Source organism: Panthera uncia, chromosome B4 (assembly GCF_023721935.1).
Source record: "Panthera uncia isolate 11264 chromosome B4, Puncia_PCG_1.0, whole genome shotgun sequence".
Taxonomy (NCBI): domain Eukaryota; kingdom Metazoa; phylum Chordata; class Mammalia; order Carnivora; family Felidae; genus Panthera; species Panthera uncia.
Window position 1 is genome coordinate 124911665 of NC_064809.1, and position 25232 is coordinate 124936896.

The 25232-nt window shown below is 44.3% G+C and overlaps 1 protein-coding gene across 1 annotated transcript in view; it reads right to left on the reverse strand.

Annotated features, from left to right (window-relative positions):
* The window catches only part of LARGE1 (LARGE xylosyl- and glucuronyltransferase 1), a 538562-nt gene that overhangs the window by 249732 nt on the left and 263598 nt on the right, over positions 1-25232 (reverse strand). The window contains exon 5 of the mRNA XM_049627511.1: positions 13100-13223. Coding sequence (XP_049483468.1) covers positions 13100-13223 — 124 coding nt within the window. The remainder of the gene's footprint in view (positions 1-13099; positions 13224-25232) is intronic.

Sequence of the window (25232 nt, forward strand, 5' to 3'; positions counted from 1 at the left end):
TTAGAGTCAATTACACACAAGCACTATGCTAACAGTAGAAATAGGCAGGATAAGAACAGAGGGGGTCCATCCAAGTGGACTGTACATTGTAGTTAGAAGAATCAGACTTATAACTAATATTGGGCATTGAGGACATTTAACAAATAATCATACAAGAGAGGTGTCTAACAAATAATTATACAATGGCGAGTGTTAGGGAAAAGGAAGCAGAGGGGCATGACAACTCTGAGAACCCAAACATTAATACGATGTTGGGCCAAGAAGAGTTTCCTTGAGATTTAGGAAACAGTCAGTGGGGAGGGAGGTGAGGAGGGAAGACCACTATTTCAGGTAACATGGTGAACTAGATGACCTCAAAGCCTTCTCAGTGAAATATATGTAGTATATATGCATATAGAATATGTATATACCATATTACATACAATGTATGCATATGAGATCCATCCCATGCATGTATATTACATGTACCTAACACACACAGTATATACTAAAATGTATATTCTACATATACAACTAAAATACACCTATGTAAGGCACGGCATTTTACAGCGTTATTATGTTCTAGGAATCAAAACCCAGACACATTATCAGGCTGAAGGGCTCCAATCCTGTTTCCACCCCCTTCTAGACCATAGGTCTTGGCCAAATGGTCTCTAGTTTCAGGTTCCTCATCTGCACAATGGGATCCTAACAGCACTAATCTTAAAGAGTGGTTGTGATCACTAAAAAAGCTAACCCACATTAAATACTTAGTACTGTATCTGGTACAGAAGTACCACATAAATGGCGGCTACTATTGCTATTTTATTACCATTTTCCATGTACATTGTTCTATCCCATCTTATTGTTTAGCGTATTAATATTTTCTCCACTCATTACCACACTTGCCAGAGGACTGCCATTTCCTACACACAGAACCAGCTTTCAAACATTTAATCCTAGCTTTCTGTTTTTCATTTTTCTTATTTCACAGACTTCTGCTATTAACTTTATTTTCCTTCTGCTTTCCTTAGGTCCACACCATTGTTCTTGTTCAAATTATCGAGTGGAATGTGAGGTTCATTTATCATCATCTTTGTGTTTGAATAATGAAGGCACTGAAGGCTATTAAAACATCTCCAATGACAGCTTTGAGCACACTCCATAAGCTTTACTGTGAAATATTCCTCTTTTGTGGTTTTCAAAATAGGCTATAATTTTTAGTTTTATTTCCTTTTGGATTAAATAAGCATTTAGAAAAATTCTTTACCTTCCCCTAATTTCCAGGTATTTGTAGCCCCCCATCTAAAAGTTTGTGATATGTACGACTAATTCATTGCAGTCAAAACTGGGGCCTATATAATCTTTATGGTTCAGAATTTAATGAGGTTTTCTTATGCTCTCAATTTATGTAATTTTTTTCACAAACACACAAAAATCCATTTTTATTCCATTTTATGGATATGAGCTTTGATATCTACTCATAATGATTATATTCTTAAAACTGCCTTTGTCATTAACAATATGATTTGCCTTGTTAGTGGTTGAAACTCTACCGATATATCCTATATTTCTATCAGTTTTTGCTCTATTAGAAAGCTTTCTACTTGGAAAACAGCTTGGCTATTATCTCCTCTTATGGATATCACACTTGTCAACCTAAAATTACTAATTTCAATTAAATATACTTTATATTTGAGATGGTCTGAAATTAACATATTCGGACCCTATTTTTCTTCGTATGTCGAGACATCCTAATATAAGTTTTATTTTTAAATTTTATGATTTATTTTACGTATGTTTCTTTAAGATTGTAAACATACGGTTAAGATACTGCTATCTAATCAAGCATCTGAGTTTTTCTCCAATGACAGAAGTTTCATGCTTGTATATTTGTTGGTTTTGCTTCTGGAACAGTATTCTTGTGCATAATTTTTCAGCTTTGAGAAAAAATTTACATGCGTTATAATCACCCCTTTAAAACGAAAAACTCAGGGGCGCCTGGGTGGCTCAGTCGGTTAAGCGTCCGACTTCAGCTCAGGTCACGATCTCGCGGTCCGTGAGTTCGAGCCCCGCGTCAGGCTCTGGGCCGATGGCTCAGAGCCTGGAGCCTGCTTCCGATTCTGTGTCTCCCTCTCTCTCTGCCCCTCCCCCATTCATGATCTGTCTCTCTGTCTCAAAAATAAATAAACGTTAAAAAAAATTTAAAAAAAAAGAAAAAAACAAAAAACTCAACAAGTGTATACAGTCTGCAACCAGCACACAATTGCTTTATACAATTCTATCACCCTCTCCCTGTGTCCCCTCAGCCCCTTTTCAGGTGATCCTGAAAAGATCCTACCCTTTGGCTCCTCGTAACTTCTGTCTCGCTTTCGAGAATTTTGTATGAATGCAGTCATATAACGTGTAGTCTTTTGTGTCTGTTTTTTTTCACTCAGCATACTACTTTTGAGATTTACTCATATTGCCATATATATCATATTCAATGCCGAGTAACATTCCATTAAATGGATATATCACAACTGTTTCCTCTGGCTAATGGACATTTGTGTTCTATGAATAAAGCTGACGTGAATAATCACAGACAAATTTTTGTGTGCGCACGTTTTTATTTCTCTTGCATCAATACCCAGGAGTGGTACTGGTGGGTTGTAACATACGCCTCATGGCTCACGAAACTGACAAACTGTTTTACCAAGTGGATGTACCACTTTACACGTCAGCTAAGTACAACAGTTCCCGTTGTTCTGCATTCTCACCAACACTTTGTACTGTCAGTCTTTTTAATCTTAGCCACTGCAGGGGGTGTGATGTGGTATCCTGTGATGACCTTAATTTGCATTTCCCTGGTGACTAAGGATGCTGAGCATTTTTTAGGGATTTGCTGGCTATCCCTGTCTTCTTCAGTGATGTCTCTTAAAATATGCTGCCCGTTTTTAAATTGGGTCATTTGTCTTCTTGTTACTGTTGTATGAGTTCTCTGCTTATTCCAGATACACATCTTTCATCAGACACATGCTTTGCAAATTTTCTCTCCAAGTCTGTGGCTTGTCATCTTCTTCTTAATGTCTCGGAACAAAAAAACTATCAGTTTAGATGAACTGCAATTTATCAATATTTTTTTCTTTTAGTTTGTGCTTTTTTTCAGATTCCACTTAAGAAATCTTTGCCTAGTCTAAGGTCTCTAAGATTTTCTCCTCCGTTTTTTTCCTACCACCAGTTCTATTGTTTTTAGTTCCTATCTTTAGCTGTAAGATTCATTTCAAGTTAATTTTTGTATATGGTATGAAGAGGGTCAAGGTTCATTTTTTCCGCATACGGATATCTAATGCTCAGCATCATCATTATTTTTTTCTGCTCCCTACCTACTTTATATAGACTTTGTTTCACTTGCAATATTCACCTTCAACAACTCAGTTTTAATTCTATTTATAACTTTACCAGTGGTCACCTTTGATTTTTTTCAGAAACATCTTGTCTCTCCTCGACGATCAGAGAGAAGGGTTACAAAATTCCACCTGAGTTATACAAAACACAAGACACTTAGCAGCTTTGAGTCCAACAGCACCTCCCAACCTGTTTTAAAATGACTGATCAGACTTCAGTATTCAGTACACCATCATTTACAACAGCCAAGACACGGATGCAACCTAAGTGTCCACTGATGGATGAGGAGAAAAAGAGTATTGTTCGGCCATAAAAAATAACATCTTACCATCTGGCAACATGGATGGCCCCTGAGGGGATTATGATAAGTAAAATGAGTAAGACAGAGAAAAACAATTAGATATAATCTCCCTTACATGGGAATCTTAAAACAAAAACAAACAAACAAAAACAACCCAAGCTCATAGATCCAGAGAAGATAGAGGAGAGACGGTTGCCAGAGGTGGGAGGTGCGGGGCGGGCAACACAGGCCCAAGAGGGAACAACAACCAAACGAACTGGTTATTTGTGTGTGTGTTTTAAAGAACAACTTCAGGCATTTGCAGTCATCTTTGCAACTGACTTAAAACAATTATTTACAGATCATTCCATGTGTAACTTCTTTCAGTACACACTGCCTGCCCCGTTAGAATGAGATCTCTTCATTCCTGAATATTCATTTTGATAACTGTTTTGGTTGGCTGGCAAATTACTGATGACACTTCCTCCAGAAGTACACAGTGGTGTGTATTTTGTGAGCTGTTGCATTGAATATCATTTTTCTGTTGTCTTTATACGTGAGCAAACATGGCTGGTGTTCTGAGGTCTCTGTCTTTCTAGCTCAAAAAGCGTGGTAGACATTTTATTAAGAACATTTATTACCCCAGCAAAAAGGCTTATGTAGAACTTTTACTCTTCAGAGATGTGTTTCTCTCTACTCCTTGCCCTGGAGTTACGACGGAGCCTCAGAAACCAGGTTTTGCTGCTTCTCCACAGCTACCAGTTGTACGTTGCCATTGAGCCCTTGAAATGCAGCCTGTCCTGGTTGAGATGTATGAAATACACATTGACTGTTGAAGATCGTATGGAAAAAGTACATGAAATATCTCAATAGTAGTTTTTAAAATACTGATGTTGAAATGGTAATATTTTGGATATAGAGGATTAAGTAAAATGTTACTATTAAAATCCCTTTCACTTGGTTTCATTTTGCCCTTGGAAATATGACCAGCAGAAAACTTGAAATTATACCTATGATTTGTCATTGTATTTCTCTATCAGACAGCACTGCTCAAGAGCCAGATTCCAGTCGTATTCTGGCTCACAATGCTGAGTAATTTCAACAAGTCTCTTTCAGAAGATTCCATTTCCTCACCTGGAAATGGGTGAAAATAATTATACTAACCTCAAGGCTTACTGTGGGGATAAAATAATAATATGTGTGTAAAACTACTGTGTTGGCACATAATCAATTCTTATTAATGAGAGCTATTATTATTCTCAAAGGAAGGATTTTTTTGTATTTTTTGTAATCCTTATGACTCATAATGTTTCTAGGGTGTCCCCTGATGTGGCCAACTTGTTGCTGATTTTGCCTGAATTGTAGGGGCTTTTTTTGATCTGTGTGCATAGAATTCTTCTCTCTTCTTGAGAATTTTTCTTGGATTTCATCATCCTATGGATGGACCACCCATAGGTGGTGGTCCTATGGGACCACCCTTGGTCCTATGGTCCACCACCCTTGCCTTGACGTTCCTAGAGTTCCTAATTTGCATTAACTTTTCATCACGCAGTCTCAGGGTAACATGTCAAAAAATACACCTCATCTGAAACACTGAGGGTCTAACATTTCACTCCCCAAGTCCAGCCTTTTATTCTTTCAAAACATTTGGAAGAAGAGTCATGTTCTCACTGGGAAAATGTCTTAACTTCCTAATTCTCAGTTCACTCTGCCCATTCCTGTCACTCGTCAAATAGCTCTGGTTTTATTTTGTTTTGTCTTGGTTTGGTTTGGGGCCAGCTTATATTCCAAAATCCGTCGCTGTCACCACATTGTGGAATCACTGATGTTGCTTTTTAACTCAAGCTGTGGATAGGTACAATTTTTTAGTACTAGGGAAGAGCACTGTATTCAAAGCCAAAGAAGTAGATTCTGGCATCAGTTCTGCCTCCGATTATTCCTTTGGTAAATTCCTTATTAACACAAGAAAACATGTGCTGTTTCCACAGCATGAGATTCTTGAGGACACAGTAGAATAAGGCACAAGAAAGCATTTCCTTCTTTATCAGGGGGAATGGATTACATAGGAGAAGAGGACAGCAGTGAAAATGGGAAGGGATCGACACTCATGATGGGGACACTTAATTACTTTGAATGTGTTTAGGTCTGAGCCCAGGCCAATTACAGCTCCTGACGGGGCATGTCACCTACATAGATCTGACACAACTGTTGTATTCTGAAGGACCACAGAGAATGGTGGACAAGACAGAGACAAAAGTCAGCACATTCAAGGAAGGCAACAACTTGGAAACCATGTATTACACAAAAATGTCACAAGGTATATTTAAGTGACAAAAGCGTTTGCCTTTGTGCTGGTGTTTGTGGAGTACTGCAGAGGCTCTCTTTAGATAACCGCACCCTGCTGTCTGGTGGGAGACAAGCTTATATTGTTCTTCTCACGGGGGGTGGATAAACTGCTACCTACACTTCCCTACCTGTTTCCTAGGAAGATGTGCTTCCAGATGATGGACATTTTCACTTAGGAGGCACTCATGCAAACTGGAAATCATAGGGTTTCAGGGTTAGAAAGAAGCCCAATAAAAATAGCTACTGTTTTTAGATAGATGAGGCCCAGGGTTGGGCGGGGGGGGGGGGGGGCTGGTGGCGGCGGTGGTTAAGAATTATCCAGGATCTCACATGTGATTCTTCCTAACACAGTCTCTTCCCCAAATTGGGTCTGGACGTTTGGACTGTGGAACCTGGGATGTAGTTCGAAGGGACTGCACTCGGCAATAGTTGAACTTCACGTGCAGTCTCCAAATACCCCCATGGGGCTGGAGCAGGTTCCAGTTAGACTCTGCCTGCAGAGCAAAGACAGACATGCTGGGACGTGTCTCATGGAGGATATGATCTGCTCTAAGATGCCCTGCAGAAGAGTAAGGAATGAAGTAAGGTATGTGTGATCTTTGGGATTGTCTTGCGTGGCTTCTGTAATAATATGGCAATACCCAGAGTAACATACATTGGTTAATTGTCTTTTAAGATTGTTACCTCTAGCTCCCCTTTATTGGTGAAGATTAAATGCAAGAAATGAGGTCTTGTAATGGAAAGCACAGTGCTTGGCACATTGTGGGCACTCAAAAATTCTATGTTTTCCCTTTCCCTTTCATATATTTGAAAGGCTATGATTAACCTCTAAAATCTGTTCTTGTTCCTTCTCTCTGAGTCTCATGTTATATAGGAGGGCTGGCAGAGGTTAAATCTTATGTTCAGGTATGGAAAAGTTACCATTTTCCCATTCTCTTTATTGTCTTGCTTGGGCCCTGGATTATTCATGTGGTTTGTGAATATAAGGGTTGGTTCCGTAAGGCCAGCAATGGACCTCTGGCCTTTGTGTAGCAAAGGTGAGATCATAGGATGGACGTGGATAATTGAAATGCATCTGAAAATGTATTTAGAATGCTAGTCTTTGGCTTTTAAATATTACACATGGAAAATTGTAAGCAACCAACAAATTATAATCTGCGTTAGAAAAGAATCTTTCTGTGTGAGTTGTACAATTCACTTTATACACAGGCAAATATTTCTTTAAATAATGGGGTGTCCTAATGAGCGGGGCCTGTCCCCTTCTGAGAATCATAGAATCTTAATTAGGAAGGAACTTGGCATTCATCGGGCATAACCTTCCACTTTCTTCTGTAATATTCTATATAAATGGTCATTAATCTTCTGCTTTTGAATACTTCCAGAGATAAGAGACCATTACCTCCCAAAGGACCTTGTTCCATATTTAGAAACTCTATTAGAAATATTCGCCTTGTGCTGTACTGAAATCTTTTATCTTTTTGATTCCCTCATTGGTCCTGAGCATTAATAAAGACCAAATGCAAGTGTGTATATCATTGTCTGTTAACTCATGTGCCTGCCCCACTAGACTGTGAGAACCAAGAGGGTAAGGCCTGTAACTTTTATCTCTGTGCCCAGCTTTTCGGACAAAACCTGGTCAAAAGTGGCTCCAAGAAAAGCATGGATTCCATGCTTTGGGGTGACAGAGCAAGTCAACCAGCTGTTTGGAGACTGGCAGATCTCCTATGTAGGAAGCTGATTGTTAAGAGTCAGCCATCAATATTTTCTGTAACCATCATCCTGAATCCCACTTCATAATCTTTCTGATGTTGGTAACAAGCAGGCATCAGGCCTAAGAGAAAAGGAGATAAATCATGACCCTCGACTGGACAGGTGAATCATGAAACAGCCCCTACCCCAGAAGCTTCTCGTTGCTAGCTCGGGATCATCCTCACCCCAGTTGATGGCATGGGGGTGACTTTCTGAGCCAAGTGGGGCAAGATCAAAGCTGGTACGTAGGTAAGGTCTTCTCTGAAAATTGACAAGATATATATTGCTGATTTAAGGCAAACCGTCCAAGGTAGTGACTACTTCGTTTAGAAAATAATCCTTGGGTGCAAGTGATAGGGCTGCCCCGAACCTCAGCAGCATTGTTGGTGGGGTGTCTTTTTATCCTCAGCAGGAAGCTCCAGTCCCAGTAGGCCCTTTTTTTTTTTTTTTTAATTTTTTTAAAGGTTTTATTTACTTTTGAGAGAGACACAGAGCATGAGCAGGGGAGGGGCAAAGAGAGAGGGAGACACAGAATCTGAAGCAGGCTCCAGGCTCTGAGCTGTCAGCACAGACTCCGATGCGGGGCTCGAACACATGAACTGCGAGATCATGACTTGAGCCAGAGTCGGATGCTCAACCGACTGAGCCACCCGGGTGCCCCCCCACCCACCCCAGTAGGTCTTTAACAGAGGGGTCATGCTTAACATTTGTTCTTCAGGAACAACCAGAAAAAAAACCTCCACTGACAGCTTAGAGGACCCTTGTGTAGACACAATCACAGGGTCCCAGCTTAAAAGTTGGCTACAGAGAAGGAAATTCAACACTGGGGAGCACAGGTTTTGGAATCAGGTAGTTCTGAGTTTTAATTCTGGCTCTGCCATGTATGAGGTGCATACATGACTTGGGGTTAACCTCCCTAAGCCTCAGGTTCCTAGTCTGCATAGTGGGGGTAATAATAGCACCTGTTCCACAGAGTTCTGAGCATTCTATGAAAGAACCACACAAAACACAAGAAACAAAGTGTCCCATCAATAACACCTGTCACACTGCAGGCTATGGGGTCCAGAGGCACCGAAAGCAAGAATTCTGTGTTCAAGTGCAACCCAACAGTGGCAATTTCATTCCGCAGCGGCTGCAGCCCATGCCTCCCTCCTCCTTTTCGGATCTGCTCCACCTCCGTGTCTACTGAATTATACAATCCCGTATCTCATCTCATTTCATTTGGAAAGGGAAAAGTTAAACAGCAGCCTTGGCATTCATTAGATGCCTGATCTTAGGCAAATACTCCTCAACTCCGGGCTTCAATTTATAAATTATCTGTGAGATGGAGGTAATAAAACTTCTCAGTCCACCCCACAGGGCTGTTGCGAGGAGTGAGTGACGGCATGCCGCCATCTACAAAGCTCTACACAAAAATAAGCCCCCCCCCCCCCCCCCCCGCCTCCTGCTCCTCTCTCCTCTGTTGAAAGGAGCTGCATGTCTTGAGTGGAGATCGGGGCACAAAGACGCACTCAGTCCTGGTAGCCTGTTGACATGGGGACTTGGAGGCTGGAAATGAATGGGCCCTGTAAACATCAGGAAGACCAATGAGCATTTCACAGGCCACAGAGACAAGCAAGCTGAGTGATCACTATTTGCAAATCTACACTAATTGGTCATTACTGAGAGAAGCATACCAGTCCACTGCGAATTTCCCACAGTTCATTTTTAATCATGCACCAATCCCTCATAAATTTCCTCTTCCCTCTTAGTCCATTCTCCAGCACTAACGGATATAATAAGGGGCCCGCAGGAGTATTTCTGAGAAATGCCATTTCCAACAGCTGTACAAAGCGATTTCTCGGCACCAGATCAGGGAGGCCATCGTGTGTGTCTGCTGAGGGTGCCATCTGACACGCTTCCTGAACGCAACTACAGAACACAGCACACGTCCCTTCCCTTCCTATTCTTCCTCCTTTGCTAACATCAGGTAATGGATGGTGTTTTAATGCATTCATGGAAAGACACTCACCTGTCCCCAGGGATGCTCTTGGGACTTTACACGGGGCAGCACAGATGGAGCTGCCTTATTTATGACACTGCAGGGTCACTGGTAGACAAATATCTGGCGGCCCGCCCGTGGCCCAAGGCACAACGGGCCTCACGAATGTGGTGAGCCCTGACAGTGATAAAGAAACCCCTTTCTAATGGCTTTATTACTCTTGGGAACCAGCACTGAGCTTATTGTATATCATCATTTTGCAAATATTTTCATAGGCCAGGCATCACACTAGGCACTGAAGACAGCAGGGTGATGAGAAGCAGACGTGATCTCGGCGCTTTGGAGCCAACTATCTGGGGAAGAGGACATTTACCAGCTTACTACACAAAGGCATGAAAGAGCACACAGGGATGAGTTTACTGAAGAAATGTAGGAGACCCTATGAGAACCTATAACAAAGGAACCCCTATGAGATTATGAAGGCAGGGAAGATTTCTCAACGTAAATGTAGCTTAAGCAAAAGAACACGGAATTAACCAGCAATGGGAAAGAGGAGGCAGGCTGGGGGACAGAGGTTAACAGACAGAAAAATAACCAGTGCAGCGGCCCCCTGGTGGGAGGGAACGAGCAGAGCAGACGTGATAATCTAATGGAGGGAGGCAGGAGCCAGAAAGCCCAAGGAGATGCCACCCAGGACTGTGGTCTTGATCTCAGGAGCACGGGGAAACCATGGAAGGTTTTATCCACAGGAAAGGGGATGGCATGGTTGGGCATGCCGTTGGGAAATCCAACTCACGCTACTGATGGAGAATACATTTGGGGGAGGCGGAGTGAGCAGAGCAGAGGGGAAAAGACTAGTCTGGACAGAGACTGCTGTTGTGTTAGGGAGAGGTCACAAGAGCTCAGAGTGGGATGGTGGCAGGGGAGACGGGAGACCAGCTAGGATGTGGAGTGGACAGACACACGGTGAGGAAGAGGGGCTGTCAAAGACGAACTCTTGGTTCTGGGGGTGCAGCTAAGCAGACAGATAATGGTGCTACAGCCAAGAGATGCTCAGGCTGCAGGGAGTAGGCAGATCACGGTTTAGGGTTTGCAGAGCTGGATTATGCATAAATCATTATTACTGTGATCATCAATTATGGCCAAATTATGTGTACAAAATGGTTTCACACCCATTGTCCTTACAGGATTCGGACAAGAGTCTCATGGGATACAGGATGGTGGGAGATGGGTGCTAACTGGTAGGGAGATAAAATGCAGGTGTTCAGGACCTTGCACAGTGTAGCTGGGAGCAAAGGTCACACTAGAGGACAGGACACTGAAGACAGCATCCTTTGGAACACATCAGATTGTTTTTATTCCTATTTTTTAAGCCATGGAATCACCAATTCAAATGGATAAAAATCCAGTATATAAAGTAATAAACAACAGGTCCACCTGGATTAAAGTGGTCATGGGAGAGTCAGAGCACCAACCCTCCTTCCCCCATCTCGTTCAAGACCTCAGGGAAGCCCTGCGTCCCCAGGAGATTATAGCCCTTGCTATACTCCTTGCCTTACTCCTTCAGTTTCCCAATGGTCCACAGGTTTCCTAACAGGCCATATAATCCAGAGTATTTTAATCCTATGTTGCCTTGGCTGCAAAGGGGAGTGTATGGGGCATTTTCAAGAACTTGCATTTCAGGCACCGCGGGGCCTTCATAGGAATTATCTTGTTCAGGCTCTGACTTGGTGGCCGGCCCTGATCGAGCCAGGGCTCAGGACCCAAATCAGATGGTTCTTCAATGGCAAGTGAGGATATGAACCTGGGGTTTTGTTCATCTACTTTTGTGTTTTCTTAAAGAGTAGGGTGTACAGGCTTACAAGGGACATGGCACAGGATAGTCCCAAAAAGGAGAACGAAGAAGGAGGCAGGAGCATCCGTGAGCACCAGGCGCTGTGCCTCCCCTCCCGCTGCTTTTCCCCACTGTGTTGGCGCTTAGACCCTGGGAGACAGAGAGGCTTGCTTTCACCTTAATTAGTGCAGCAATTTGCTAAATTCTGTTTTTCCCTTTTAAGAGTGTTAATCAATTTTAGCTCAGAATAGATTGGAATGGCACACAAATTACCACGACAATCCCCAAATGCTAAATTCTGAACATCTCGATCAACCTCAGAGCCTGAAATATGGGAAAATCAGAAACTCCGGCCGGCATCTCTGTGATCTATTTAAAATGTTATGGCTCCGAAATGAAAAGATAATGGCTTTATGAGGTTTGGAACAAGCAATTTGCTCGAATCTGCCTCATGCCTAGGTGTTTAGTCCTTCCCAAGGTGACTGGAGATAGAACATCAACATATTTCTGCAAAGTTACATGTTCCTCTAACAACAGCAATTTGTTAAATCCACAAGCATTGCAGGGTACCAACTGTGCACTAGAAATTAGAAAGGAGTAAGACGTGCTCCCCGCCCCCTCCCCCATTAAGAAGGTTCTAAACTAAAGCGGTAGACAGACACGTGAATAGAGAACATCTTCCTCTTTTCTGGAGAGGTCGGGGAAGGTTCTCGGAGGAGGTGCCAATGCCGCAGCGTCCTGCAGGGTGAGGAGGAGTTGTGAAAAGGCAGGTGCAAGGGCAGGCCAGATAGAAGGAACACCATCAGCAAAGGCTCCAACACGGGAGAGCCAGCAGGGACCAGAGGTGGTTTCTTAGAGCGGAGTATGGGACTGGAAGAAGAGTCAAGAGCCAGAAGCAGGACTTCTTAATGAGACCGTGAATCTCCGTCCTGATGCAACAATGTGGCACAACAGATGGATTCTAAGCAAGGAAATGGCATGACCAAATGAGTCTCGTTTGGTGAAACCCTCCAGTCCAACACAGTCTGTGCTATTTATTCAGCATAATCTTTTAAAGCACATTGACACACATTCTCTCATTTTTGCCTATTAATTATCCAATTGAGGTTGATATTATAATCACCTTTTCACTGATGAGAAACAGACAAAGCAAAGGTCTAAGTTATTTGCTTTCTATCTTATGACCAGTAAATGACAACATACGAATTACAACCCGGGCCCATCTGACTCTGAGTTCAGCACTGACCTCACTGGGGAGCAGAATTCTCTAGAACGGCCACCACCAGGCCAATGGCCTCCACCTCTAAAGAAAGCCCTGGTGGCCAGAACCGCACAGACCAACATGGATTCTGTGCTGAGGACGTGGTTGCTCTAATGCTTTCCGCAGTCAAATCTGATGCGGGTGGCAAACAACCTTCATTATACTCTGGATGTTTCCAGTTGAAAGCTGAGATTTCCTCCCCTGCCAGTCTGCTGAACCACAACCAGGAAAAGCTTCCAGCATGAGGAGCTGAGGGGGCCACCTCTCCCCTCCCGCCTGTACCTTGAGCTCGTCCGCATTGTAGAAGTCTACACGTACGGCGGGCACCATCCACGTCTGGAAGAGCGTCGCCAGGATCTGCTCTGCGATGGAGTCGGCGATGAGGTGGAAGTGGAGAGGGTTCCGTCTGTAGGAAGCGGGGAGAAGACGGGTCAGCAGGGAGAGTTCCAGCCATAGAATCACATGCTTACCAATTTCACAGCAGCTGTGAAAGTCAGTCAGGCACGTTACCAACCCAGCACTAAAAAGGAGAGAAGGCATCTCACGCAACCTCAGGATTTCAGAGAGGGTAAAATCATTGGTAACGCTCCATCCAAGCCAACCACCATACCTGTTACTAGAATATTTGTGTTTCCAGAAATCTTAAGCATATGTAACAATTTGGTCAAACGGTATCTGCATTGGTTTCAGAAGCACATGGACAGAGAAGGGTCTCTGGACTGGCTGAACGCAACTGGGAAGATTCTGAGTTCTGTTTTCTGCTTGCTCCTCTCTAAAAGAAACCTAGGCATCCAAGACGGCATCACCAGGGGCTCCCATCACTGAATGTCAGCTTGCCCTCACTTAACATTCCTACAGCTTTTCTTTGTTCCACCTCCATCAACCAGCCGGTACTGAGGCAGTACCCAAAATACAAACTAGCATTACACATGGGAAAAGCTTCCGGAGTCAACCAGAAATGGGTTCAAGTCCCAACTGTGGTATTTATTAGTGGGGATTCTGAGCATGTCACTTCTATTTCTTCACTGCTGCTGCTTCATTCTGTAAAACGTTGAGAAACATCTCCTTATCGGGCTACTGTGTCGATAAGTATAATATATGATGCATATCAATAATAAACACAGATAGGACAATAAATAGCAGATATGTTCTCTTGAGAAAGTACCAGGCACAAAGCCATAGTTCAATCCAGGAGGACTACTCTCATAAATACTATCGAGCTAGTAAAAACAGCAGCATAAATTGTAACACCATGCATGAGCACCTTTGGGAAATCTAAAGATGAGAATGACCTGGTCCCCCTGACTTCAAGGAGCTCATAGTCTTTAGAGGGACGGAGGATCCACAATTAAATACAAACACAAGGTGGAACATAACGTTGGTAACAACCACAATAGAACACAATGTTCTATGGGAGTAAAGAAAAAGAAGGGCTAATTCTGACTGGCTCAGGAGTACAAGGAAGAGTTGGGGGAGCAATACCTCAAAAGATAAAGGGGTTTGAAAGGAAGCAAAGGGAGAGGGGGACACAATCTAAGGAGAGTAACAGGAGACTATGGCCAGAGCCGAGGGGCGTGCCAGGAGTATGTGGGGACAAGCAGTTAGCTGGGACCCAAGGGTCAGAGCAAAGGAGGACAAAGTGCAGGAAGTGCAGTGAACGCCCAGTTAAAGAGTCCAGACTTCATCAGTGAGGCGTGGTAGCAACATGACTGATTTCAGCTCTTGGCCCCCCGTGCAGCCTCTCCCCAGCCCTGCTCTAGACCCTCCCTCAGATTCCCATGCTCCCATGCTGTCTTCACCTAGGCCTTTGCATATTTGGTTTGCTCTGTAAGAAACCTTCTTGCATTTGCTCCTTTGATAACTACTTATTGAGCACCTACTACTTACCGGGAGATGAGAAGGATGCTGGGGACAAGGTAAGACACACCAACGCTGCTGTTGGAAATCTCATGGTCTGGCCCTCTCCTCTCCCACCATTCACGCTGCCCAGTCAGCATCTATCTCTTATCCAGCCTTCAGTTCTGAGGTCTACCACCATTTTCTCCTAGAGTCCTTCCCTGACTACCCATGACTGGGTCAGGGGCCTTCCCAACGAAAAGCCATCTTAGTGCCATGTACCCACCCTTAGGTTTTGATCACTTGTTTACCTGTCTAGATCCTCACATGACTGTGAGCTTAGGGAGGTCAAGGATTGTGCCAGTCACGTTCAAGTGGATCACCTTATGATGTAGCTCTGTGCATGGAATGCAGGAAGAGTTCAATAAATGAACTGAATGGATGGATGGGTGATGGAAAGTGGACAGATAAGGGGAACCAAGGTGGACACATCATTTGGAAGACGGGACTAGGTGAATGTGAAATGAGGATCTGAGTAGGACTGAGTCTGGGGAAGAACAATAAGGGAGCTGAATCTAGAGGGATTTTAGGAAAAGAGATCTTAGATATGGGGGGAAATGGAGAAAAAGAAGCAGAAGGGGACACTGAGGTTCCTGGGTTGGTGGTGATATCTCCAGGACAGGGGATAGGAGAAGAAAGGTATATTGGAGGAAGATGATGGGTTTGGGATTGGAGGTACCAAGTTTAAGATGAGGGTGGTAAAGCCAGATGGAGCTGAATGGATGAGTCTGGACCCAAAGGCAATTATTATCCAAGGCCAACCTACCATCTACATAACAGGTGCTCAAGGGTGACAAACAGAATAAATGAATACAAGACCCAATCAGCACTGCAGAATTTCTCCACAGGGACCCATTGCCTGAAAAGTGCAAATTTGCCCATAAGCTACCTATAGTCAAGGGGAAGGGGCACACCTGCCCTACAACATTCCCTGGAAGCCCTAAGAAGCTTCCCCATAAGAAGCTACCAGGTGGCCCGAGGGAGGACTGATGCCAGTGGCGGGGGCATGTTTATCAGCCAGTGACTTGCCTGAAAGCTAAGTGAGAGGCAGCTCATCAGAGTCACTGGGAAGACACATGGGTCCATTTAGCCCTCAGTGTTGGCACAGCCACCCTTCCACCCACAGGAGCCACAACGGAGACTTATGCATCCAGAATGGATAAAGGTAAGCCTTTGTAACTGTCAGTTTGCATTTGTATCCACAATAGAGGAACGGCGTAATTTTAGACACCGAATGGCAACACCAAACAGACCAACCTACATATGTTTGTTCCAACATGATCACGCTGTCCACACATCTGTATCTCCATGTGCAGCTTGCTCTCCAGGGAATACTCGCCCCTACTTAGAGGTCCCACGAATTCCTGTTCATCCTTCAAACTTCCCTTTTTAAGTCATTTCCTCCAGGACACCTTCTATAAGCCCTCCCTCGTCCTTTTTCCTGCTAACCTGGCATCTCATACGAAAAACATGACTAACATTCCTAGCACGGCACTACGATACTTATTCAAACATGTGGCTCCTTGTCTCTACTACGAGGCCCCCAAGGACAGAAACCATGTTTTCACCTCCATCTTCAGTGCCCTGCAGAAAGCCTGGCACATAACAGGGGCTCAACAAACACTTGTGCAACAGGAAAAGAAAGCCAACGTCCCTCCTTCTAGGCCACCATTAACTTTACCGTAAGAATGGTAACAACAGTCAATGGCAGTCTACATCAGTGCTTCGGAGCTGGGGGCTCTGCTCCAGAATGTCTGGAGTGGAGCCCTGGCTGCACGAACTGCTAACTGAAGGCCCAGAAGCACATCACTTCATCTTTCTAGGCATCAATCTATTCATCTCCAAATCAAGAATGGTAATGGTAAGTAAACAATACCACACTGTGCAGACTAAGTAACATAATGTATATAATTTTTTTAATGTTTATTTATTTTTGAGACAGAGAGAGAGAGAGAGAGAGAGAGAGAGAGAGAGAATGAGTGGGGGAGGGGCAGAGAGAGGGAAACGAAGAATCCGCAGCAAGCTCCAGGCTCTGAGCTGTCAGCACAGAGCCTGACACGGGGTTCAAACTCATGAACCACAAGATGGTGACCTGAGCTGAAGTCGGATGCTTAACTGACTGAGTCACCCACGTGACCCAGCATAATGTATATATAAGGTGTTTAGCAAAGTGCCTGGTGTGTAAGATTTCAACGTATGTTAACCCCTGCTTTGGTCTGAATGTTGGTGCCCTGCCTGCTCAAATTCCTATGTCAAACCCTAGCCCCTAAGGTGAAGGTGTCAAGACGTGGGGCCTTTGGGCCCTACTCCCAAAGCAGGTGAGGGTAGAGTCCCACTGAAAGGGATTAGCGCCCTTAGAAAAGAGGCCCCAGAGAGCTCCCCCTCTCCTTCCATCATAGGATGCAGACAGAAGTCAGCAACGTGTAACCGAAAAGCAGGAAGGCATGCTCCCCCCAGAGCCAGACCACGCTGGTGCCTGACCCTGGATTCCCAGCCTCCAGGACTGAGAGGAACCAACATCTGTTGTCTATGAGCCCTACCCCGTCTGTGGTATTTTGTTATAACACCCTGAGTGGATGGGGCCACCATTACCAGTGTTAACTCGGGGAACTTATTTTCTCTACTGCTTTACATCACTTTTCAAATGAAGTAATTTCAATAAGTTCCTCCATCCATAACCCCCAAAATGAGTTGAATGAATAAACATGCAACAAAGAGCTGTCAAGCAGTAAGTACAAGTAAGGCATAACAGGGATTTAGGTGACTCAGGAACTGGAACTCTCCTCTCTTCGGGAAGCTATCAGGCTGGCAGAAACAGAGACAGAGAGGACGCAAATAACTAAATAAACATTGGAACACGGGTGGGCCGGAACACTGGGCTACCTCACACAACTGCTAAGTTTGGGAACTGCACACCTCCCGGGGAGACATTTGAACGGACAGTAAGTGAAGGGTACCCTTGGAGTTGGGTGGTGAGCAACTGTGCAACTGTACGGGATGGCTCTGCAAGGAGACACAGAAAAGCTACAGGAGTGGAAGAGGCTACTTCTCCATGGTGGAGAATCTAGGATGTTTGCATGGACTGCGTGGCTGTTAAACCAGACATTCAGGTAAGAAAAGATGGGAGGATGAAGGCGTTCTGCAGGGGTGACAGAATCAGGAAAGGGACAGAGGCAGGGAAGTACACAGCATGTCTATGACGGAACAACAGTTTTATCTGGGTTGATCACACTGCTGCATTTGGTGGACACCTCCTGCATGCCAGGAATAGGGAGGATAAAAAGAAAAAATTAAAGTCCTAACGGAAGGCTGAGCCAGCGTGTGTGACCTCTTAAGATCCATGACTTTCATTCTCTAAGAGAAAGAGACCCAGACAAGACTTGGGTGCCGAGCAGGAAGGAGATCAAAGCTGTAATTCGGGACGTTAATCTGGCAACAGAGCAGAGGATGCACCAGCATGGAAAGAGCAATAGGCCCACAGAGGGCACAGAGAGCGCTTGTGTGAGGCTTTCCCCTTACAAGCTCTCACTCTAGTCTATTGCAAGTATCTCCCCAGAATGAAGAATCAATCCAGAGAGACACTTAGCTCATCTTTAGGGCAAAACTAGCTGTTTGCTTGGCCAAAGGGGTCCATGTGCCTCATTAGAAGACTATGAAAATGTTTAATCAAAGGGCACACCAGGGTCCCCAGTCCAGGGGACCATGGAGGACCTGGCATTTTGCTGACGATCTCTGCAATCCAACGCAGCTCACCAGCAGCTTGGTCTCACTCCCTGGAAGCAGAATGCCTGGAAAGGCTCTACTGAGCTCCGCCTTCCACACCACCGTGAGAATGTGGGTCCTGTCAACTGCACCTCTCGGCAGCCACAGGACAAGCATGTGAAAACACTGCCCAGACCACTTTGTTTCAAGTTTCTGTGTAAACCAGAATGTTTCCCTTGAGCTTTAATCTATAAATCCAACCATCAACTAGACGGTCCCACCTTCATGCCCACAGACCACTCAGAATCAAGATGGCCTAATTACAACCCTCCTAATACCAGGTTACTACGAGTTTTGCAGACTGTTCAGTACCCGTCTTCCCTCAAGAATGTAAGCTCCATGAGGACAGACATTTGGCTGTGATCCATGGTGCAGCCTAGCTCTCAAAACGACACCGGGCATATTAAATAGGGGCCTCTTATACATGTCTGTCTTCTGGGATTCCCTGCCAGGGCTAAAGGCACATCATTCAACATGGGAGTACTGCTTGGGCTCCTTCCCGGCCCATCTCCCACACCCCCTATCAATTCCATGCCCTGAGAGGCAGCTCAGCCCAGTGGTCAGGAGCCAGATCTCTACAGCCAAATTGCCTGGCTGCTTCTTACCATGGTTTGTCACAAAGTAATGATATGAAGTTGAGCAAGCCACTTAGTCTTAGAGTCTCAGCTTCTTAGGTTGTTATTATCAGATTGACTTAAAATGTATGAAACACTTAGAACAGTGACCCACAAGGAGTAAGGACTTAACACACATTAGCATTTATTAGCCCTTCTGCTCTTTGGTGAGATCTCATCAATATATTCACCCCTTCTATCATAGGGTCTCTGTGCTGGTTCCTTCCAACAGATCCTCTGTCCTGTAAGCCCTCAACTCCCTCCAAAATGATCACACAACCCCCTGCTCACTGTACGATGAGTCGTGTCCAGCCTCCTGCTTGGAGCTAGCAGGACCTTTGATAATCTCACCCTGTCCACGTCTCCAAGCTCACGTCTTCCTACTCCCTCCTCAAACCTGCATTCCAATCATTCTCTTGCCCATACCTGCATGTGACCAATTCCTCTCCCTCTTCAGGAATAAAGAGTGACCTGCTCAGGGAGGCCCTTCATGGCCATTCCCTCCAAAGTGCCCCCTCCCTTCCCTATGGCTCTCCACCACATTGCTTCCTCCTAGCACTTCTTTTTATTTTTATTAAAAAAATTTTTTAATGTTTTATTTTTGAGAGACAGAGAGACAAAGTATGAGCAGGGGAGGGTCAGGGAGAGAGGGTGACACAGAATCCCAAGCATGTTCCAGGCTCCGAGCTGTCAGCACAGAGCCCGATGTGGGGCTCGAACTCACAAACTGTGAGATCACAGACTGAACTGAAGCAGGATGCCTAACCGACTGAGCCACCCAAGCGCCCCATCTTCCTAGCACTGCTTAGCACTGGAAATCTCTACATTCATCTTCAGGTCTACCTCTTGCCCACCACTAGAATGTGAGCTGTGTAGGGTGGAGTTTCGCTATTTCACAACACACCGCCCTCATTTTCTCTGTCTACAAACCCAGTGCTAAGCGAGTGCCTAGTTGTGGGTACAGATTATCACATTTTCCTGCAGGCTTGTGTGCTTGCTGTCTCTCTTCCTTAACCGCGTTCATGTTCCCTCCCTACCTGCGCTTCTTGCCTTCTGTGGTCAAGTTTCAGCACCACTGCTCCGGGGAAGCTATTCCACTAGATCAGATGCCCTCCTTTGTGCTTCTCATGGACGCCGGGGCTCAAAACACATGTGACCGCAATAATCTACCGACACTCACTTCTCTGTTTCCTGCTAGATGGAGTCTAGGCACTGGGATTGTATTTTGTGAATAATCTTATCCTCAGAGTTTCAATAGCCCCGTAGATGTAACATCCAGTACCTGTTTATTGAAAGAATAAATAAGCAGACAATAATTACCAAAGAGATCCAAATGTTCTCACAGTTTGACACAGTTACCTGGATGTTACAAGTAGAGGCACTTACAAGAAAATGATGGAGTAAATCTTTTAGCATTGGGTTATAGAATGGTTTCTTTTTCCTTTTTTAATTTTGTTTTCATGTTTATTTATTTATTTTGAAATTTTTTTTATGTTTTTATTTATTTTTGAGACAGAGAGAGACAGAGCATGAGCAGGAGAGGAGCAGAGAGAGAGGGAGACACAGAATCTGAAGCAGGCTCCAGGCTCTGAACTCTCAGCACAGAGCCCAATGCGGGGCTCGAACTCACAAACTGTGAGATCATGACCTGAGCCGAAGTCGGATGCCCACTCGACTGAGCCACCCAGGCGCCCGTCATGTTTGTTTATTTATTTTGAGAGACAGAGACAGAGCGCAAGCAGGGGAGGGGCAGTGACAGAGGGAGAGAGAGAGAATCCCAAGCAGGATTGGATTGGGGCTCAATGTTGCAAATCACAAGATCTTGACCTGAGCCAAAATCAAGAGCTGGATGCTTAACAGACTGAGCCACCCAGGCGTTCCAGGGAATGGTTTCTTTGACACAAAATCCAAAGCACAATCAACAAAAGAAAAAATGAAGTGGTTTTCGTCAGAATTTAAAACATCTGTGTTTCACAGGACACCATCAAGAAACTAGAAAAGATAATCTCAGAATGGGAGTAAAAATTTGCAAAGCTTTTCATAAAGGATCTGTAGTCATAATATATAAAGATCTTTTACAACTCAAACACTAAGCAAGCTGATCAAAAACTGAGTGAAGGATCTGAACAGCTATTTCTCACAGAGGAGATATGATGGCCAATGAGCACAAGGAAAGATACTCCACATCGTCAGTCACCAGGAGATGGCAATCAAAACCACAAAATACCAGTTCACAGCCACTAACATGGCTCAAACAATAATAATGGGAAAAAAAGGACAATAACAAGCGTCGGTGAGGATGTGGGGAGACTGGAGCCCTCATTTGTTAGTAGAGAGATGATGTTAGTGAGAGATGGTGTAGCTGCTTTGGACACAGGTTCTTGGAGTTTCTCTAAATATTAAGCATAAAAAGTTACCACCACTGAGCTCCACAGCAGTCCTACTCCTAGTTATACACAAAACCCGTGTTCACACAAAAGCATGCACACAAACCTTTGTAGTAGCATGATCCGTAACAGTCACGAAGCGGAAACAACCTTGATGGCCACCAAGTGATGAACGGACTAACAAAACGTGCTCGAGCCACGCAGTGGAATGTTACTGGCAATGAAGCGCAATAAAGCACAGACACGGGCCACAACACGGATGGAAACATGATGCCAAGGGAAACAAGCCACTCACGAAAGACTAAATAGTAGAAGGTCCCATTTCTACAAAATGTCCAGAACAAATACATCCACGGGAACAGAAAGACAAGTGGCCGCTGGGGGATGGAAGAAGGGGAAACAGGGCAAGACTCTGCATGGGTACAAGGGCTTCTGAGGGTATAGAAATGGTCTAATATTAGGAAGCAGTGATGGATGGACAACTCTGAATATTAAAACCCAATAAGCAGGGTGTACACATTTAAGGAGTGAACGCTATAGTATGTGAATCAAATCCCAATACTTATTCATTTGCTTGTGATGGGATGTGACCTGTGGGTTTGGGGGAGGAAAGTAGACCCGGTCCGCTCGGCGGTCTCTGGCTTCCTTCCTCAGGGAGCCGTGTTGTACAATAAACGGTCCGCCACATGGGGAAGGCCAGCCTCTGACTGGGAGGGAAACTCAACTGGTTGGGACAAAAAAGAGCCCAATTGTGCCCACATTTGAAAGAACATCCCACAGCGCAGAGCAAACTGCACTAAAGGTGGCATTTCAATCTCCAGGTGTGACTTCTGAGTCTTACTTTACTTTCAGTTCCTAGCTCAGGAAGGCGTGAATTCGTTGTGTGTATGTGTGTGTGTTTAATGTTTGTTTTTGAGAGACACAGAGATGGAGCACACGCGGGGGAGGGGCAGAGAGAGACACACACAGAATCTGAAGCAGGCTCCAGGCTCTGAGCTGTCAGCACAGAGCCCGACGCAGGGCTCGAACCCATGAACCAGGAGATCGTGATCTGAGCCCAAGTGGGACACTTAACCGACTGAGCCACCCGGGTGCCCCAAGGAATAGTTTTAATGACACAGCACCTTCAAATTCCAAAATCAGCCAAAGGCCGAGAGCCTGCCACCTATTCTCTTTTGTTCAGTGGGAGATTAGCAAGAGTTAGACAGATGTTAATGACACATTCACACCAACAGAACTTTACCAAGGGAAGGATAAGCACTTATCCAGAATTTCTTACTATTCACACGCACACACACGCACACACACACAAAGATAATTTCCTCGATAGATGATTCATTGTTATTTAATTTTATTTCTGTACAACATCTAAAACAGTCTTTTATACCAGCCGCCAATTATATATGCATTTGGGGAGCATTGCTTTGAGCCCATGAGAAAAGGCTTCTATGTGAACAGGCCAGAATATCTTAATATAGAACAGGTCCCATGTAGCTTGCCGGGGGCCTGAACGACACAGACGTTAAGTCTGGTCTATATTCAGACCAGATCACGCTTTGACAACAAAGAAAGAAGCAAGTGCATGTTTTATCTTCAGCAGAGCCTGCGGACTTCGCTTATAATGAGCAATGCTCCTGCCGCCTCTGATTTCCTTAACTGCTCCCCTGGTCCAGGTTGGGATGCCGTAAATATGGTAATACAAAGAGCAAAGATGATTAAACCCCAGCTTTCTCCCTGCCTTTCCTTTCTTATCTTGTCAGGAATGTGCCACAGCCCCTACAAGGCAATCTAGGGTCTGCTTTTATTAAAATACACAGGGACATCTGAGCTGAAATAATCCTTAATTATTAAGTTTACAATGGAATGGCAATTTTTAGAAAAAGAAAGAGCCTGTGACAGCGGCTCCAATGCTCAGTGAATCTGTTACACTTGGAGATTTAATACAACTTATTGCAGAAAAACACAGCCGCCAGAATGAGGGTTTCTCGGTGTGCATTCCCAGTTAGAAGGAAGAGAGGTAGCACTGATCATGTGGGAGGGTTCAAGGACAAGTCAGCATCACATCAGAAGAGCTCTCCGTGGGAGAAATACAGAGCAACTTTCCAAAAACAAACAAACAAAAAGGCCTCATGGATTCCAGGCTTTGGCACAACCAAGGTTAGAATCCCAGGAGCATCATTTACTCACCTGTGACCTTGAACAAGCTATTTAACCTCTGTGAGCCCCAGTTTCCTCATCCATTTGTGGGGACAGTGGCATCTACTGTACCGGGTTGGGATGAAGGTCAAATACAATGGCCTATGTGATGCCCGGTATCTGAACTACACACATCACTTTTCTTTGGCACATGTACGTGCATGACCAAATAGCATAGGTATCCTACCCGTTCGAAGATATCACATGACCATAGCACTTTCTCTTTTCCCTAAGTTTACTGAGGTCGAGTTGACAAAAACTGTATATATTTAAGGTATACATTAAATATATTACGAACGTTTAAGGTGATGTTTTTACATATGTGTGGAATGTGAAATAATCACCACAATCAAGCTAATTAAGTTAACCATCACCTCACAGTTACCACTTCCTTTCCTCCGTGCTTTTTTCTTAAGTTTTACAAGAACACTAATGTCCAAGCCTTTAAAACCACTATTTATTTTATACTCAGCACCTCAAAAATACATACTTCAGTGGAGGGATGAAAGGGTGATTACAGAGATCATAGTAGCAATAACAATGTCCACAAGGTCACCCAAAATGATGATTAAAAACAGAAAGAATAATGATATTCAAAATAGTAACCCCCACCCCCCCCGCCACCCCAGTTGAGGGCTCAGACTCTGAAGCTAGACTGACTGGGTACCAACCCATATCTGAGCATCCTGCGACTCTGAGCTAGGACTTAACATGAATTCTCAGCTTCCTCATCTCTAAAAGGGGTGATAACAGTACCCACCTCCTGGAGTCACAGGAACACTAAATGCATTAATATCTGAAAAACACTTAGAGCAGAGCCTGATATAGAGTGAGAGCTACATTTATATTTGTTCAATAAACAGAATACAGGGGTGCCTGAGTGGCTCAGTGGTTAAGTGCCCATCTCTTGATTTCAGCTCAAGTCATGATCCCAGTGTCGTGGGATCGAGCCCCATGCCAGGCTCCATCTGAGCTTAGGGTTCTCCCTCTCTCCCGTTCTGTCCCTCTCCCCAGCTCCCATGCTCTCTCTCTCTGTCTCTCAAAAAAAAAAAAAAAATACAGAAGTGTTTCACATAGATTATCTCTGTTGACAGTCAAGCAGGGCTGTAAGAAAGGTTACAGAACAAGCCAAAGCTCTAAGTACAGAGACTTCACTAGGGTCACCTGGCTCATAGATGGCAAGACCAAAATCAGAACCTACTTCTGTTTGTTTGTTTTATTCAAATCCTAGGTTCTTCCCTTCACAAGCTAGACTCTACTTGTATAATAAGCTTAAGCCTGAATAAGCAATAACACAATTAGAGACGGATACTTGGCACAAATAGGCTGTTTTACCCTCCATGTTCTTCAGGGGCACGAGTGAAGTTAAAAAAAAAACCAAAAAACAAAACAAAAACAAAAATCCAGCTGCTTGATATGCAAAGTAAGGGAAATCACCCAGCTTCTTCCTGCCAACAGGACTATACAGTGTAAGAATCAGTAGATCATTCCAGCAAACAAATATTAAATTTTTACAAGCTGGCCCACCTTCCTGCCCAGGAGGTAAACACTTAGCTACTA